The following is an 18,248-nucleotide window of genomic DNA, read 5'->3' as shown; positions in this document are numbered from 1 at the left end:
CCTTCTCCTTTCTCCAGGTTGCTTGGCAAATACTAACTCTTACAATGTTCTTCAAACTAGGGGAAAGCTACATACATTTATATTAATTTATAGAACTCTGGAGAGACATGAATGCTGCAGGATTTGGACTGTTTGTTGGTATAGTTTGAAATGTGTGAAGGAGAAGAGGGAAAGGCATAGGGGTGTGTGTGTGTGTGTGTGTGAGTGTGTGAGGGGGCGGCGGCCTTGTGGGGGGCAAGCTGGGAAGTTGCCTGGGGCGTTGAGTTGAGAGGGGCGCTAAGATGAGCTGAAGGGGGTGCCAAGCTGAGCTCAGTGGCTATCTTTTTTAATGTACTGTCTGCAATGAGTTAGGGTGGCAAAAAGCAACTGTCTCTAATCTTTCTTTCAAGGTTCTACAGGTTGTTTGGCTACTAACTACAAGAATGATCGTCTTTCAATTAGCTTTAAAGTATTTTCTTTTTCAATTTCCACTTTGATGTCATTTGCGCTAGGTAAAAATCAGTGGAACACAGCCCTACATTGAGTGATGGCGCTCTTAGCACCTCAGATATTGTAAGCACTATGTAAATAATAAAATAAAGCCGTAAGCTGTAAGAGGTCAGCTGGATACTTTTTTATTTATAACTTTTCTTTATTATTTTTAAAAATAAAAATAATGGTTATTCTTAAATAAGGAATGCTTTCCAAAAGATAGGAACTGCTACAAAACAAAAAATATTGTAAGTAAAACCTGTGATAGTTCTGCTGTGTGGCATAGTGCACTGCCACTGCTCAGAATGTGGCTTTTCGATCTTTGGCTTGTGCAAACTGTAGCACGGTGGCTGAGAAATCAAGGTTTTGAGCAATGTTGCTCTTGATGGACATCACACCTACACCAGGCCCCATAAATCCTCTGAGTGGTGCTGCAAAACTGACTGGGGGTGGAGCACCAAATGCACTCCTCACCCAGGGTGCTATTTATCCTAGGGCTGGCTGTGTGTGTGTATGCGCGTGCGTGCGTGCATGTGTCAGAGAGAGAGAGTGTGAGTGAGTGTGAGAGAGAGAGAGATCAACATATATTAATTACATTCATTCATCTATGCCTGTGCCCTCCAGATGCTTTGGACTTCAACTCCCATCAGCCCCAGCCAGCATGACCAATGATCAGCAATGCTGAGGATTGCAGTCTTTACACTCTTCACTAGCTGCCTCTGTGTTTTGTTATATGGCAGTGGTGGGCAACATCAGGCCTGTGAGACAAATCTGGCTCTCCTGGGGTCCCAATACGGCCCTCAAGGGTTCGCCAGATAGCCATGCCCTCTTTTCCTGGCCATCCCCCTGACTGCTGATCTTTTGGTGGTTTTCCAGGTTTTGCACATCTTTTTTCCCATTCTAAAAGGTTGAAATGCCTCTCCTAAAGCATGTTGTTGTTCAGTTGTTAAGTCGTGTCCGACTCTTCGTGACCCCATCGACCATAGCACGCCAGGCTTTCCTGTCCTCCGCTCACTCCCGGAGCGTGCTCAAGTTCATATTCATTGAATCGGTGATGTTATCTAGCCATCTCATCCTCTGCCGTCCCCTTCTCCTTTTGTCTTCAATCGTTCCCAGCATCAGGGTCTTTTCCAGGGAGTTTTCTCTTCGCATGAGGTGGCCAAAATATTTGAGCTTCAGCTTCAGTATCTGTCCTCCCAATGAGCAGTCAGGGTTGATTTCCCAGGATTGACTGATTTGACCTCTTTGCAGTCCAGGGGACTTGTAAGAGTCTTCTCCAGCACCACAGTTCAAAATCATCGATTCTTCGGTGCTCAGCCTTCCTTATAGTCCAGCTCTCACAGCCATCCATTACTACTGGGAAAACCATAGCTTTGATTAGACGGGCCTTTGTCGGCAAGGTGATGTCTCTGCTTCTTACTATGCTCTCTAGGTGTGCCATAGCTTTCCTCCCAAGGAGCAAGCGTCTTGTAATTTCATGGTTACAGTCACCATCTGCAGTGACCTTGGAGCCCACAAAATTAAAATCTGTCACTGCTTCCATTTCTTTCCCTTCTATATGCCAGGAAGTGATGGGGCCAGATGCCATGATCTTCGTTTTTTTCATGTTGAGTTTCAAACCAGCTTTTGCACTCTCCACTTTCACACTCAACAAGAGGCTCTTTAGATCCTCTTCGCTTTCTCCCATTAGGGTGGTATCGTCTGTGTATCTGAGGTTGTTGATAATTCTCCCAGCATTCTTAATTCCGACCTGTGATTCATCCAACCCGGCGTTTCTCAAGATGTACTCTGCATATAAATTAAATAAGCAAGGCGACAATATACAGCCTTATCGTACTCCTTCCCCAATTTTGAACCAATCGGTTGTTCCATGTCTGGTTCTTACTGTTGCTTCTTGACCCTCATACGGGTTTCTCAGGAGGCAGATAAGGTGGTCTGGTACTCCCATCTGTTTAAGAATTTGCCACAGTTTGTTGTGAATCACACAATCAAAGGCTTTAGCGTACACAATGAAGCAGAAATAGACATTTTTCTGGAATTCTCTTGCTTTCTCCATGATCCAGCGAATGTTGGCGATTTGATCTCTAGTTCCTCTGCCTCTTCGAAACCCCGCTTGTACTTCCAGTAGTTCTCGGTTCACATGCTGCTGAAGCCTAGCTTGTAGCATTTTGAGCATCACCTTGCTGGCATGTGAAATGAGTGCAATTGTACGGTAGTTTGAACACTCTTTGGCGTTGCCCTTCTTTGGAATTGGAATGTAAACTGACCTTTTCCAGTCTTGTGGCCACTGTTGAGTGTTCCAAATGTGTTGACATATTGAGTGCAGCACTTTAACAGCATCATCTTTTAGGATTTTAAATTGCTCAGCTGGAATACTGTCATCTCCACTAGCTTTGTTGTTAGTAATGCTTCCCAAGGCCCACTTGACTTCACTCTCTAAGATGTCCGGCTCAAGTTCAGTGACCGCACTATCATGGCTATCAGGGACATTCAGATCTTTCCTGTATAGTTCTTCTGTGTATTCTTTCCACCTCTTCTTAATCTCATCTGCGTCTGTTAGGTCCCTGCCTTCTTTGTCCTTGATCATGCCCGTCTTTGCACAAAACGTTCCCTTGAGATCTCCGATTTTCTTGAAGAGATGTTTAGTCTTTCCCATTCTATTGTTTTCCTCGATTTCTTTGCATTGTTCATTTAAGAAGGCCTTCCTGTCTCTCCTTGCTATTCTCTGGAACTCTACATTCAGTTGGATATATCTTCCCCTTTCTCCCTTGCTTTTTGCTTCCCTTCTTTCCTCAGCTACTTGTAAAGCCTCATCAGACAGCCACTTGGCTTTCTTGCATTTTTTTTCTTTGGGATAGATTGAGTTGCTGCGTCCTGAACAATGTTACGGACCTCCGTCCATAGTTCTTCAGGCACTCTGTCTATCAGGTCTAATCCCTTAAATCTATTTGTCACCTCCACTGTATATTCATAAGGGATATGATTTAGGTCATACCTGAATGGTTTAGTGGTTTTCCCTATGTTCTTCAATTTAAGCCGAAATTTTGCAAGAAGCAGCTCATGATCTGAGCCACAGTCAGCTCCAGGTCTTGTTTTTACTGACTGTATGGAGCTTCTCCATCTTTGGCGGCAAAGGACATAATCTATCTGATTTCGATATTGACCATCTGGTGATGTCCATGTGTAGAGTCGCCTCTTGTGCTGTTGGAAAAGAGTGTTTGCTATGATCAGTCTTTTCTCTTGGCAAAACTCTATTAGCCTTTGTCCTGCTTCATTTTGTACACCAAGGCCATGCTTGCCTGTTATCCCGGTGATTTCTTGACTTCCTACTTTAGCCTTCCAATCCCCTATGATGAAGAGGACATCTTTGTTTGGTGTTAGTTCTAGAAGGTGTTGTAGGTCTTCATAGAACCCATCAACCTCAGCTTCTTCGGCCTCAGTGGTTGGGGCATAGACTTGAATTACTGTGATGTTGAATGGTTTGCCTTGGATTCTTACTGAGATCATTCTATCGTTTTTGAGATTGTACCCCAGTACTGCTTTTCCCACCCTTTTATTGACTACAAGTGCTACTCCATTTCTTCTAAGGGATTCTTGCCCACAGTAGTAGATATAATGGTCCCCTGAATTAAATTCGCCCATGCCTGTCCATTTTCATTTGCTGATTCCCAAGATGTCGATGTTCAGTCTTGCCATTTCATGTTTGACCACCTCCAGCTTACCTTGATTCATTGATCTGACATTCCAGGTTCCTAAACAATATTGTTCTTTACAGCATCGGACTTTCTTTTCACCACCAGACACATCCACAGCTGAGTGTCCTTTCGGCTTTGGCCCAGCCGCTTCACTCTTTCTGGCGCTACTTGGAAATTCCCTCTGCTCTTCCCCAGTAGTATATTGGACACCTTCCGACCTGAGGGGCTCATCTTCTGGCGTCATCTCTTTTAGCCTTGTGATACGTTCCATGGGGTTTTCTTGGCAAGAATATTGGAGTGGGTTGCCATTTCCTTCTCCAGTGGACCACATTTTGTCAGAGCTCTCCACCATGACCTGTCCGTCTTGGGTGGCCCTGCACGGCATATCTTATGGCTTCACTGAGTTACACAAGCCCCTTCTGTTAAGCTTGTGTAACTTACACAAGCCCCTACACAAGCACTGAGTTACACAAGCCCCAATGTAGCAGCCGTATCGGGGGTCAGACTAAGTAGCCTCATGCAGTCTCATGCGTCATGTTCTTGCTGAGCTCTTTCTCCCTTGAATATATTGTTGTAAGCTGACGAGACACAGGAATTCCTTATCTTGTCAAAGGTCATACAATTGTATATCTTGTTCTCTGCTGTTCTCTTCTGTTCTCTCCTTATCATGGCTACGCTATAACCCAGTTCTTGGATTATAAACAATGGTGCTAGGAGAAGAAATGTTGAGGACTGCAACCCCACACGGGAAGGGGAGGAGGAGCCATTTCATATGTGTCACAATGTCTATAAAAACAATGTGCTGATGTATTTCGGGGCTTCTGGCTCTTTGGAAATGATTCCAGCCTTAAGCCCGTGTGTTAAATAAAGAATCTCTTTTTCCTTCACTCCGTGGTCTCTCTGACTCTGGGTTCTGCAACAGCCACAACAAGGCAATGATCCATGAAGGGACTCCTAAAGCATAGTTTCTGGCAATAAGAGTTTAAACCTAAATATGCTGGTATTTTTGGTATTTTGGCCCCACTGTTTTGCTTTTGGCCTCACTGGAATGCGGCCTCCAAGAGCTTCTCAATCTGCAATTGAAAGAGGTACCCCACCCCTGTTATATGGTAATGCATAAATAATCTACCAGGTTGCTCCACTCCCATTGGAGGAGGAAAGAGTGTTTTCACCTGAGCTCAATATCAGGCAACCTAAACATCCAACCCCAGTTTGTAGTGATTGTCAGCCCACTTGATTACTCTCCCATCACCTTACATGGACCTGCCTTGTGGGGTTTCACAGGACCATAGCACTGAGATTCTGACAGTAGCTACCCTGGGCTTTTTTAATAGTATATCTTTGTAAAGATGCTGGAAACATGAAGCCTAAGTGTTACTGAACAGAGTAAGGCAGAAAAAATAAACATCAGTTCTATTCACATTGGTATTCCAGAGCCGATTCTGGAAATGTTATTGCAAGCTGTGGAGCCCTTCTTTAATTTCAATATGTTAACACAAAGCATACATCCACAGGGTAATATAGGTGCCACTCTGCTGGATGTTTGTCATCTGTCCTTGCTGTCCAGGGTGTATTGAAGTGATTAACCGAAAGGCGTTGCCATGCATATACAATGGCGTTTTGGCTTTTTCTCTGCTTCCCTGCTGCTGTTTGTAGTGTCTGGATTTATGCAGCATTCAAGCAGGGAGAGCTCCAGGCTGGTGAAAGCTGGGGACAGAACTCTGGTGACGGAGCTATTCCCCAGAGGGGAAGAGGCACTTGCCTTCTTGTCTAAAGATGGATTGCTTCCATGGCAACCCTCACAATTTAGATTTGGAATGGTTGGTCGATTTTATAATGAATTGGTGGTTGGGGGGTTGAGAGAGAAGAAGAAGAAAATTCAGAACTTGCAACGTAGATGTATTCTTTTGGGGGGTCGGGATGTTCAGGATTCCTGCCCTTATTCCACTGTGGAAGTGAGTTGGCAATTTCTCAATGATTCCCCCAAACTGTATGGTTGTTAGAGGGTCTGTTACACAATCTGTTCTTTTGAGGATAATGTGAGTTCAGAGGTTGAACTCACACTAACCTCTGATCTTGCTGAAACATTCAAGAATTGAAACCAAGGCGAATTGACAGCATCAGGAAGCGCTAATATGATCATGGGCTCTTGTCTCACCTCTCTTGCATCTCAGTATAAATGGTTACTGAAGCAATAGCAGTTGGTTGTCTCTAAGTGGTGGCTGGTAAATGACCCAAGCCAAAACCATCTTGAATTTTTTGTTTGCATAGATCCAAAGACTACTTGAATGCTGATTGTAAATAAACACCTTCCAGCCAGGTAGGTGACTTGAAGAGGATAAATAGTCCTGTTAGAGCTGGGCTGAGAGCCAGTGGGGGGCTGAGCAACACTGACCTGGAATGGGCGTCTAGCCATAGGGTGCGATACCAGGTTATATCTGCAGGACCTGGGAGAGCTCTGAGAAAAGGCAGCCATTGTTTGGGAGTGGCCATAGCTCATTGATAGATGCACATGATTTTCATGAAGATGAACACAGGTTCAATCCCTGATATCTTCTGGTAAGCCTGAGAAAGGCCCCTGTCTAAAGCCCTGCTATTCAGAGTAGACAGTACTGGATTAGCTGAGCCAATTGTCTGATTCAGGATAAGACACCTTCATAGTTTCATATCATAGAATCATAGAATAGTAGGGTTGGAAGGGGCCTACAAGGCCATCGAGTCCAACCCCCTGCTCAATGCAGGAATCCAAGTCAGAGCATCGCTGACAGATGGCTGTCCAGCCTCGTCTTGAAGGCCTCCAGTGTGGGAGAGCCCACCACCTCCCCAGGTAATTGGTTCCATTGTCGTATTGCTCTAACACTCAGGAAGTTTTTCCTGATGTTCAGCCGGAATCTGGCTTCCTGTAACTTGAGCCCATTATTCCATGTCCTGCACTCTGGGATGATCAAGAAGAGATCCTGGCCTTCTTCTCTGTGTCAGCCTTTCAAGTACTTGAAGAGCGCTATCATATCTCCCCTCAGTCTTCTCTTCTCAAGGCTAAACATGCCCAGTTCTTACAGTCTCTCCTCATAAGGCTTTGTTTCCAGTCCCCTGATCATCTTTGTTGCCCTCCTCTGAACCCTCTCTGGTTTGTCTGCATCCTTCTTAAAGTGTGGTGCCCAGAACTGGACACAGTACTCCAGATGAGGCCTAACCATTGCTGAGTAGAGGGGAACTAGTACTTCCCGGGATTTGGAAGCTATGCTTCTATGAATGCAGCCCAAAAGAGCATTTGCCTTTTTTGCAGCCACATCACATTGTTGGCTCATATTCAGCTTGTGATGGACAACAATTCCAAGATCCTTCTTGCTTGTAGTGTTGTTGAGCCACGTATCCCCCATCTTGTAACTGTGCATTTGGTTTCTTTTTCCTAGGTGCAGAACGTGGCATTGATCCCTATTAAATGTCATTCTCTTGTTTTCTGCCCAGCGCTCCAGTCTATCCAGATCACTTTGAATGTTGTTTCTGTCTTCCAAAGTATTAGCTATCCCACCCAATTTGGTGTCATCTGCAAATTTGATCAGCATTCCCTGCACCTCCTCCTCCAAGTCATTAATAAAAATGTTGAAGAGCACTGGGCCCAGGACTGAGCCCTGCGGTACCCCACTCGTTACCTCTGCCCAGTTTGAGAAGGTCCCATTGATAAGCACTCTTTGAGTCCGATTCTGTAGCCAACTGTGGATCCACCGGATCGTTGTTTCATCTAGCCCACTTTGAGCTAGTTTGCTCATCAGGATATCATGGGGCACTTTGTCGAAAGCTTTGCTGAAGTCGAGGTATATGATGTCTACAGCATTCCCATGGTCTACAAGGGAGGTTACTTGATCAAAAAATGAGATCAGATTTGTCTGGCAGGACTTGTTTTTGACAAATCCATGTTGGCCTCGAGTAATCACGACATTGTTGTCAAGGTGCTTCCAGATGGATTGCTTTATCATCTGCTCCAGAATTTTCCCAGGGATTGATGACAGACTGACTGGTCTGTAGTTCCCAGGTTCCTCCTTTTTACCCTTTTTGAAGATAGGGACAACATCAGCCCTCCTCCAGTCATCTGGCACTTCCCCCATCCTCCATGATTTCTCAAACAGAATAGACAGCCGTTCTGAGAGTTCTTCTGCCACTTCCTTTATTACTGTAGGATGCAGTTCATCTGGCCCTGGAGATTTGAACTCATTCAAAGTAATGAGGTGTTCTTTGACCATATGCCTATCGATCTCAAGCTGCAATCCTGCCCCTTCAGCCTGCGCTTTGCCTTTGCCAGGGGGGTCATAGACCCTCTTTTGGGAGAAGACTGAGCCAAAGTAGGAATTGAGCACTTCTACCTTTTCTTTGTCATCTGTTATCGTTTTGCCATCCTTATTTAATAGCTGAACCACCATTTCTTTCCTCTGCCTTTTACTATGCACGTAGCTGAAGAAAGCCTTTTTGTTGTTTTTAGCATCCCTTGCTAACCTCAGTTCATTCTCAGCTTTAGCCTTCCTGACGCCATCCCTGCAATTCTGTGCTATCTGCCTGTACTCTTCCTTTGTTGCTTGGCCTTCTTTCCACTTCCTATATGTGTCCTTTTTTGTTTTCAGGTCATCCCTAAGCTTTTTGTGAAGCCACATTGGCTTCTTCTGTTGTCTTCCACCTTTTCTTCTTGTTGGAATTGTTTGTGATTGTGCCTTGAGAATTTCCTTTTTTAAAAGCTCCCACCCACCTTGGACTCCTTTTCTCCTTAGCGTCGCTTGCCATGGGACCTTACTGATAATTGTTCTGAGTTTATTAAAATCAGCTTTCCTAAAATCCAGGGTACGCGTTTGACTACACTCGGCTTTTGCTTCCATTAGAACCAAGAACCCAAGTACAACATGGTCGCTTTCCCCCAGAGTTCCTGTAACTGCTACTTTATCCACTAAGTCATCTCTGTTGGTTAGGATCAAGTCAAGGATAGCCGATCCTCTAGTTCCTTCCTCTACTTTCTGTAGGAGGAAGTTATCTGCCACACAAGTCAGGAATTTCCTGGAGGGGCCATGTTTTGCAGAATTTGTCTCCCAACAAATATCAGGGAAATTGAAGTCCCCCATTGCTACTACATCATGCTTCCTTAAAACATTGGCTATTTGCTTTTAAAAAGTTTCATCCTTGTCTTCTCCTTGGTTGGGTGGCCGGTAGTAGACTCCGACCACCAGGTTCCTTTTATTCTTTGCTCCATTTATTTCAACCCAGATGCTCTCGATGGGGCTGCCAAGCTCCTCCTCCTGTATTTCTGTGCAGAGATATGTATTTTTCACATACAGTGCAACCCCACCTCCCTTTCTGTTCCTCCTGTTCTTTTGGAACAAGTTATATCCTTCAATTGCTGTATTCCAGTCATGAGTGTCATCCCACCAAGTCTCAGTTTTACCTCTCAGGTCATAATTTCCCTCTTGTATTAAGAGTTCAAGTTCGTTCTGTTTGTTTCCCATACTCTGGGCATTAGTATATAGACATTGAAGACCATGTGCTTCATAGTCTGGCCTTCTTCCTACATGTGTCTGAAGACTATTATTGGGCGCTATCAGAGCTGTTCTCTCCGTTGCAGTGCTTGCGCCTACGTCCATTGTTACCCCCAACATTACATCTCCCTTCCCCGTAGGATTCAGTTTAAAGCCCTCCTGATGAAGTTCTTCATGCTGTGGCCAAACACATTCTTCCCATCCTTTGTGAGGTGCAACCCGTCCCTAGCCAACAGCCCATCTTCCAGGAAGTATAGCCCATGGTCCCAGAATCCAAATCTCTCTTGTCAGCACCACCTTCGTAGCTAGTCATTCACCCGGAGTATTTTTCATTCCCTTTCTATCCCTTTTCTAACTACTGGAAGGATGGATGAGAAAACTATCTGGGCCCCAAAGTTCTTGAGTTTCCTTCCCAAAGCTTCAAAGTCTGACGTGATCTCCTCGTAGCTCCGCTTGGCGGTATCATTTGTTCCCACATGGATGAGAAGAAAGGGATACCTGTCAGTGGGCTTTATGAGTGCAGGCAACCTTTCAGTCACGTCTCTAATCTGTCCTCCCGGGAGACAATATGCCCTAGCAATGGTCAGAAGAAGTACGCAGAGGAGTTCCTATATATTGAAGTAGGCTTGTAGAGCACCCAAGCATCACCTCTGAGCTGAAATTGAAAGGGGCAGAACTTTAGCTTAAGGCTGAGCCAGCTCTGGCCTCTTCTTTCTTCTCATCTGGGAACCAGTGGGAAAGGAACTAATGCAGCTGAGGTGGAGGCCTGCAAATGGTAAATTATGGAGGCCTAGGTCTGCGTTGTTTTTCCCCCTCAGCAGCACAGTTCTGGAGATATGGGGAAACAGACTTCTGTAGCTTTGCCAAGTCCTACCCCTTACTTAGTGCAGTCTTTCAGCCATGCACCCTATGTTCCAAAGACAGAGCATTTAATAGGGGAGACTTTATGAATTGTCTGTGGATGTGTTGCTTTACACCCATTACTGTACTGAGGAGGCAATATGTTGTTCTTTACACCCATTGCCCATATTCTTTGCACCCATTACTGAGGCAATGTGTGTGTGTTTCTTTAATTCAGGCACCCATGTGTGTGTATTGATGTGGCTGGGATTACATTGTCAGATTTGTTAATATTCTCGACAGCTCGTCATTTAAAACATTCACAGCACAGCTAATTGGAAATGTCTCTCATTTAGCAATATGTCCTATTGGGATACCTACTCTTCTGAATCAATATCCCACTATCAATGGCAGTGATAACATCTGCTGGGACAGGCTATTCTCCTGTACATTCTGGATGTGCTTCGAAGCACCAAAAGGTAGATATGATGCAGTACCAAGGGTGCAGAACCTCAGACCCTGGAGCGAAATCCGCACCTCCAGAGGTTCAAATCTGACCCTCCAGGGTTCCTCAGAAGCCACACCTGTTTCCCCTGCCCCCACCCCTATTCTACTGATAAGAACTACTTGCCTCTCCTAAGGCTTAGTTTGCCTTTCTACAAAAAAAATGGCACTCAAGGCAGCTACTGACAGTAACTGACAGTAAGAACTTTAAAGTCAAATATGCTGGTATTTTTGGTATTTTGGCTCCGCCCCTTTTGCTTTTGGTCTCACCCACCACTGGAAGTGACCACTGAGAGCTTCTCCAAAATCGAATTCGGCCCTCGGGTTGAAAGAGGCTCTGCACCCCCGTGGTATATGCTCCCTCATAGATTTCGCTGGTTTCCTTTACTTTCTAGGGTGCTTAAATTTTTCAGGGGGTTCTTTTTTAAAAACATATATAATCTTAAAAAAAACTGTAAATAAATAACACAATGTCAGTTTTTATACATATTTCCATTCTACAATCATTGACAATATTATTTCAGTCAGTTAATAATTGCTTATATTTCCTCATTACATAGCCTTATTCAGGGGGTTCTAACACATCAGGTGAATGGATTGCCTTATGCTCTTGCTGTTAAAAAATTAATCTTGTGGAGGTACAAATCAAGGGCAAAAGGCCATGGAGGGCTGAGAGAGCTGGCAGTGCAATTAAGATTAATCTTCAAATTAATGGATGAACTGGATACTGTTAATAATGTTTGGTCCCATCTCTTTAATATTTCATGATTGCTGTGTGTCATGGAATGTGTTGTTCATTTTTCATCAGTTTTTAATTATGAACTGTGTGTACATAAAAAGGCATGCTCTCTGACTGTTTTGGCTTCAAGTAAGAAAGACAAATGGCTGTACAGTGGCTTGTCCATGTTTTTATTCTTTTCATACTGGGGTGTTCCAAACACAAATGCTTGCTTAGTGTGATACACACAGAGTCTCACATAGTGTTTTTCAGCTTTAAAAGTTTTCATAAGCCTGATGTTATAAGCTGTTAGGACGCGCTGGCTCAATAAAGTAGTTTACCTATGGTTCTGAAAAGACAGATTCCTATGACCATTTGTTTAATACGTTGATGTCAGCATGAGCCAATTGTCAGGGGCTTTGTATGTGGGCCACTGGCCCTGTGAATGGTTCAACATTTGTTGTCATACCTTAGGAAACCATTGAAAAGTCAACAGACCAGGACATGCCGAGTCCTGTGCCCAATTCATATACTTTTAATGTGGCATAATTGTCACTAATAAAATAATTCCCCATGGTCATGCAATGTATCTGAGTAGGCCTGAGGCCTTATTTTGTTTCTGTCCAAGACCTGTGTAGTAGTTGCTGAGTGACATTCTGAAGACGGGGAATAGCTTTGAATATTGCTAGACGGGGCCTGGATCAGATAAATTCAATTCTGAATGGCTGGGGATTCTAGCTAGGTAGAAAAGAGCAGTTGGGAAAGGACAGTTAAGGTATGACAGTTGACAGGAGCTTAGTCAGAGTTAGTCTGTGAGGAGAGAGGGAGAAGGGCTGCTGGTTGGTATGTGGTATTTGAGGCAGGACTAAGAGAAAGCGAAGGAGAAGGGAAATAACCATTCTTTCTCTGTGGGATAACCTTAGGTGGCTAGTAAAGATCAGGAGTAGGGAGCAAATGGCTGTGTTATGCCAGGAGACTGCCCTAAGATCTTTCCAGAAGAAGGTTATACAAGCAGGCAGTAAAAACCCAGATAAACCATCCAAGCAATCAGTAATACAATGGGAGGAGCGTGGGTGTCAGATAAAGACTGTACCCTGAAGCTGGACTTGGTTGTAAGGGTATTTGGCTGGGGTGGAGGTTTAAGGAATTTGGCCTGGGGTAAAAGAAGTCTTTAGAGGTTTGTAACAGCCACAGTGTCTCTTGAATCCTAAAGAATCGTCACTAAGCAGTCTTTTGAAAACCCCGAAGTAAATATTAGTAATCCCTTAATAGTTCAACTTGTCTCTAGTTTTGGTGCCCATCTCACGCCTAAGACTCTTATACCAGCTGCTAGGAGGTTTTAAAGTGTTCTGACAGAATTGGTGGCAGCGGGAAAGGGACAGCTTGTGGAACTTTGAGTTTTGGTGTCTGAGAGTTCCTTAGGCCCAGAAATATAAGCATTTGCTACAAATAAAAAACCCCATAGGGTTCTTTGCCCAGTGAAGGAGCAGTTTCCTTATAGGTGGTGGCAATAGTGGGGAGAGGAAATCCCCCATAGGCTTGCTTAATATTACATTGTAACATAAAAGTGGAACCTTCAGCACAATGTTGCACTGTGGAGTGCTCTTGTTCTAGGTTCTAGCCAGCCAGCCATGCTCTTTCAGGGTACTCTATTCCAGGGTTAGGCAACCTGGTGCCCTTCAGATGCTTTGAACTACAACTCCCATAAGCCTCAGCCAGCATGGCCATTGGCCAGGGATCATGGGAGCTGTAGTCCATAACATCTGGAGGGCACCATATTGCTTACTTCTGCTCTATTCTATTCTACCCCCCGGCTTTTGGGTCCCCCTTTCCAACAGTCAGTCAGCATGCTCAGTCCTCATTAGGCTGTTTTGGGGGCGGGGTAGGGTTTTAGCTCCAATCTCTGATATGAGATTGGAGATAACAGTGGGGATGTGGGTGGCAGGGGAAATTTGGCCCCCCACCTAATTCTGGATCTGCACCCCAGCTGGAGTGACATGCCAGCAACCAGGGAACTGGCACCCATATGCTACTCCAGGTAATGGCCCAGTTCACATGTAACAATAAGCCAGAATTCTCCTGGTTAATCATGAACAAGCAAATGTGCTGGTACATGCTGCTCAATTGCTCCCACTTGGCTCCTCCCACCAGCAGGAGATGCTAAACAAACTAGGAAGCCCCCACCTGTGGTCTGTTTAGCATTACATCCAAACCAGAATCTCTGGCTTGTTCCTCTCCTAACAAGCCAGAATCAAAAGCCAGGGTTTGTTCTTGGCTTTTGTCTCTGGCTTTTTAGGTGAGCAACAAGCCAGTGATCCTGGTTCAGATGTAATGCTAAATACACCATAGATGGAGGGTCACTTGTTTATCCGCTCCCACTGGCAGGAGGAGCTAAGAGGAAGTGATCAAGCAGCGTGCCCTAGTATCCTTGCTCTAAATAATTCTGGCTTATCATTATATGTGAACCAGCCCAATGCATTTGAAACAGGTTGGAAGAGATATAAATTAAGACTGATCAGAAATATTGCTGGATAGGAGTGTATAAGAAGATTAGACAGTTCTGTCTTGCTTCTACAGAATATATTCCCTTTGTTCTGTTAAGGTATTTTATTCAGGTTAACTGTGATACCAAGGTTAAGCCTATATTGTGTTCTAAATGGCAGTCCTTTAACTAAATCATCTGAACAAATTGTCCAGGACTGACAATATTTTTTCTTCTATCACTTCTCAGCTTAGGTTATATAAGGCTATTTGGTCGTAAAATTGTAAAAGTACCATATATGTAAAGTACCACTATACAGGTGTGTGAGGGGTGTGTGTGTGTGTGTGTGTGTGTGTGAGAGAGAGAGAGAGGACATATTCAGATGTGCACACACAATCTGCCGCCTGGGTATGTTGTATTATGACCAATTGTGTTGTGTAGTCTAATTGCATACTTCAGTGCCTTTGAAATTAGAGGGTAGGGGTGCGTATGTGTCTCAAGCAAACTATTTTATTGTTAGTTGGCAGAAATGTCGTACAAAGGCTGGAAGTACATACTTTTTTCTAGATTGACATGACTAGGTTTTTCTTTCTTTTAAAAAAAACCTGTAAACTGCTTTTCAAAAAAAATTCTCAATGCGGTTTATAAATTTAAATATTAGAATACAGTTAAATTCTTATTCTTATTCTTTATTATATTTCTATACCACCCCATAGCCGAAGCTCTCTGGGCAGTTTACAAAAGTTATTAGAATAGATAAATATTAGAATACAAAGACAATCATAACAGCATCAAACCCAACAGTCAAAAGCCCTTTGAAACAAGAGATTCTTGATCTTTCCAGTGAAAAAATATCAAGGAAGGGCAATTTGTACCTCTTGCAGGAAAGAATTCCACAATGACCTGATTTGGACAATACACACATGTAAGCAATGAAACAAACCAGGAAGCCACAGTTAATCTCAGCTTTCAATTATATCTGAACCAGAAGCCATAGTTCAGAAGCCATTAGCTTCTTTGGACATCATTAACCATAGTTCCCAGTCCAGATGTATTGAGAAGCTATAGTTAGCTGTGCTTTCTTGGTCTGTTTCACTGAAGGGAGGAGCAAAGGGGCTGTGTGTGGGTGCACAAAACTTGTGGAAATCCTGGCTTAATAAGCTTATTGTCTGAACATGGCTAGTGTCAGGACTGTGATGGAAAATAACTAGTTTCTTATGAAGGCCAAGTTAACTTCCTCACAAGATGGAATCTGAAGCAGGGCCTCACTTGTAGATCTTCATGTGATTTGTTCACTTGTTTGTTATGTTTCGTTCTTCCTTTTTATTTTAAAGAAAACTCAGCCTACCTTCACACTGACACATACATGCAAAGGCGTGGGAGCAACTTTGACCCCTGCTGGTTTCTAAAACTTTAACAGAAACTCATAGACCTAAGACACCTATATTCAAATTCACTTTGAGCCATTAACTCCATGGGAGACCTTGGGTCAATCTAAATGGCTGTTTTAATGCAGTGGTAGAACGCAGTGTGATTGTTTGCAACAGATGACTCTGTTACCAATTTGCCGCCATCCTGCAGCATCTATCTGAAAAATGTACATTTTCGGAAAGTCCTTTTACTCCATTGTTTTTCTTAAATGTGACTCTGGAGCAGTTCTGCAGCAGTGTGCTCCATCCCTCTGCATTAAATCCTGGGCATGCCTCTGTGACCTTGCTGTGACCTGCAGTTGATGTGGTCAAGGGGTGGGGCCAGCCCTTCCCGCCATCTATTCCCTCTTTTTCCCCATTATAGTAGGGCTGCTTTCACAATACGGAGCCTCCTTTTCCCATTCATAATAGCAGTAGCGCTACTGGCATTTCATTCACAATAGTGGAGTAGCCATTTTATACGTAGCGCACCATAAAGAATGCACAGAGCTAAAGGAGAAAGGGCAGCCTGTAGCAGGAGCCTGCAGCTGTGGTATTTCGCATTCACATTACTGCGATACACCTACAACTTCGCAGTCACGCAATACACCTACAACTAAGGAATACTCAGAAGGGAAGGAGAGAGGTCAGCCAGCCTTGGTATTTCACAGTCGCGATACACCTGCAACTTGGCAGTAGTGATACACCTACAACTTCGCAGTCACGCAATACACCTACAACTAAGGAATACTCAGAAGGGAAGGAGAGAGGTCAGCCAGCCTTGGTATTTCACAGTCGCGATACACCTGCAACTTTGCAGTAGTGATACACCTACAACTTCGCAGTCACGCAATACACCTACAACTAAGGAATACTCAGATGGGAAGGAGAAAGGGTGGCCAGTGCAGCAAGGGAACATGGACAGGGCTGGGAACAAACCTCCCCAATCACAGAATTGTGCTGGGTCGCCCCTTCAGAGTAACGCGGCAGTTTGCTTTTTCCATTCACAAATAGCAGCCGCTGGTTCATTCCTGTCTCCCCTTCAGAATAGTCCTCTGTGTGTGTGACTTTCCTGTGTGTTTGTGGGGAGGAGGAGGAGGCTTAGGTCAGGGAAGCAGAGGTAGCAGTAGCTGCCGCTGCTGACTCCAGAGTGCTAGCAAACCAAGGCAATTTCAGCCCTTTCCGTCCATGCAGGGCCTAGGCACCTCCTGTCTGCCTGACTGTTGGTCTGTCCCCAGGCTTCAATATTGCTGGTTTATAGTCAGTGGATGTGAGGGGGAGAGGTGTAGGGTAAACTATCTGACATTACTCATCTCTTCCATTAAACTTCCCTGAGCAGTGGAGCATGGAGAGGGGTGGGAGCAAGCCTCTCTCGTTGGCTGAGCAGCATCTATGAGGTTGATGATGTTCACTTCTACTAGTGGGACTCCGCCCATCCAACCGCAAAGTAAGTTGGATTAAAGTACAGTTTAACCTGTGAAAAGTGGGTTTTAAGGTAGTATTTACTCTGCATGTTTTGCTTCATGTGCCTGGGATGGACCAAAGCGATTTCAGGAAAATCAGGATAATACTGGAAGTGCTTCTCATTCCGTTTCCATGTAGATGCCTCCCTTGATAGTTGATATCTTTCGGCTTCAGTTCCTGATCTGTTAAATGGAAATATTTATCTTCTACCTTCTGAAGTTGTTGCAGGGGATGTACAGGACAGGCATTGCAAACTGCTGTAGAAATTATATTGTTTTATATTACTTTCCCCTTTCTCAAGAAGGCGGTGCTGGTATCTTGTTTGAATTCTTCTGGCTTTTCAAACCTCCCAGGTCAAGGAAACTTGAAAGTAGAACAATTTGCCATTATTTAATTATTGCTTTTCTCTTTTAGCAGTGTTGCCTGTTGCCAACTGCAATGTGTTCTACTGGGTTATTGCAACCCGGAGGATGCTTTCTGTTTAATTATAATAATTGCACTTTTGTTTCCTTTGCCAGCTGGTGATGGAGTTTTGTGGTGCTGGCTCTGTCACTGATCTGATCAAGAACACAAAAGGGAACACTTTGAAGGAGGAGTGGATTGCCTACATCTGCAGGGAGATTTTACGGGTATGTGTCCAAAGTGGGCTAACCACCCCTCTGCCTGTCATTGACAACATATGTTGCTTAGGCCCATTGCATATGTATTGCTGCTCCCTCCAAATGGTGGTTTGCACATCAGGAACCTGAGTTGGAAATGTATTCTCCCTCTCTCTGTGCGTCTCTAACACAAATCAAGTCCTTCCTTTCTCTTGTTGGACTTAACCATAGTTAAGCATCACATCTGTACTGACAGTTTCAGATCTTTGTTAAGATTGCAATTCTGGTTAGAGTTAAGCAAGGTTAGTTTCTGTGCAGATTTAACACTAAGGGTGCAATTCTATGGCCACTAGACAGTGTCTAGACGGTCATAGGATTTTTCGGTTCCCAGAAACCCAACTCCTCTCCCCCTCCCCCACCACCTTGTAGGCAGTGCAGTTTGTCCCTGGCTCTGCAGTCATCAGAGCAGCACGGAGGAGATGAAAAGGGGCGTTCCTCAGGCCGGGGAGGGGAGGAGACCTCAGAAACACTGTTACGACGTTTCCTATGT

General features: G+C 44.3%; 1 protein-coding gene across 4 annotated transcripts in view; it reads left to right on the top strand.

Annotated features, from left to right (window-relative positions):
* TNIK (TRAF2 and NCK interacting kinase) overlaps positions 1 to 18,248 on the top strand; it is a 424,016-nt gene that overhangs the window by 204,036 nt on the left and 201,732 nt on the right. For all 4 annotated transcript variants that reach the window (XM_084847490.1, XM_084847491.1, XM_084847489.1 and 1 more), the window contains exon 5: positions 17,618 to 17,728. In XM_084847490.1, the coding sequence (XP_084703616.1) occupies positions 17,618 to 17,728 (111 nt within the window). The remainder of the gene's footprint in view (positions 1 to 17,617; positions 17,729 to 18,248) is intronic.

Source organism: Heloderma suspectum, chromosome 3 (genome assembly GCF_057233095.1).
Source record: "Heloderma suspectum isolate Gila_16-S chromosome 3, 16-S_ref, whole genome shotgun sequence".
In the NCBI taxonomy this organism is placed as follows: Eukaryota; Metazoa; Chordata; class Lepidosauria; order Squamata; family Helodermatidae; genus Heloderma; species Heloderma suspectum.
This window is presented reverse-complemented; position numbering and strand designations above follow the sequence as displayed.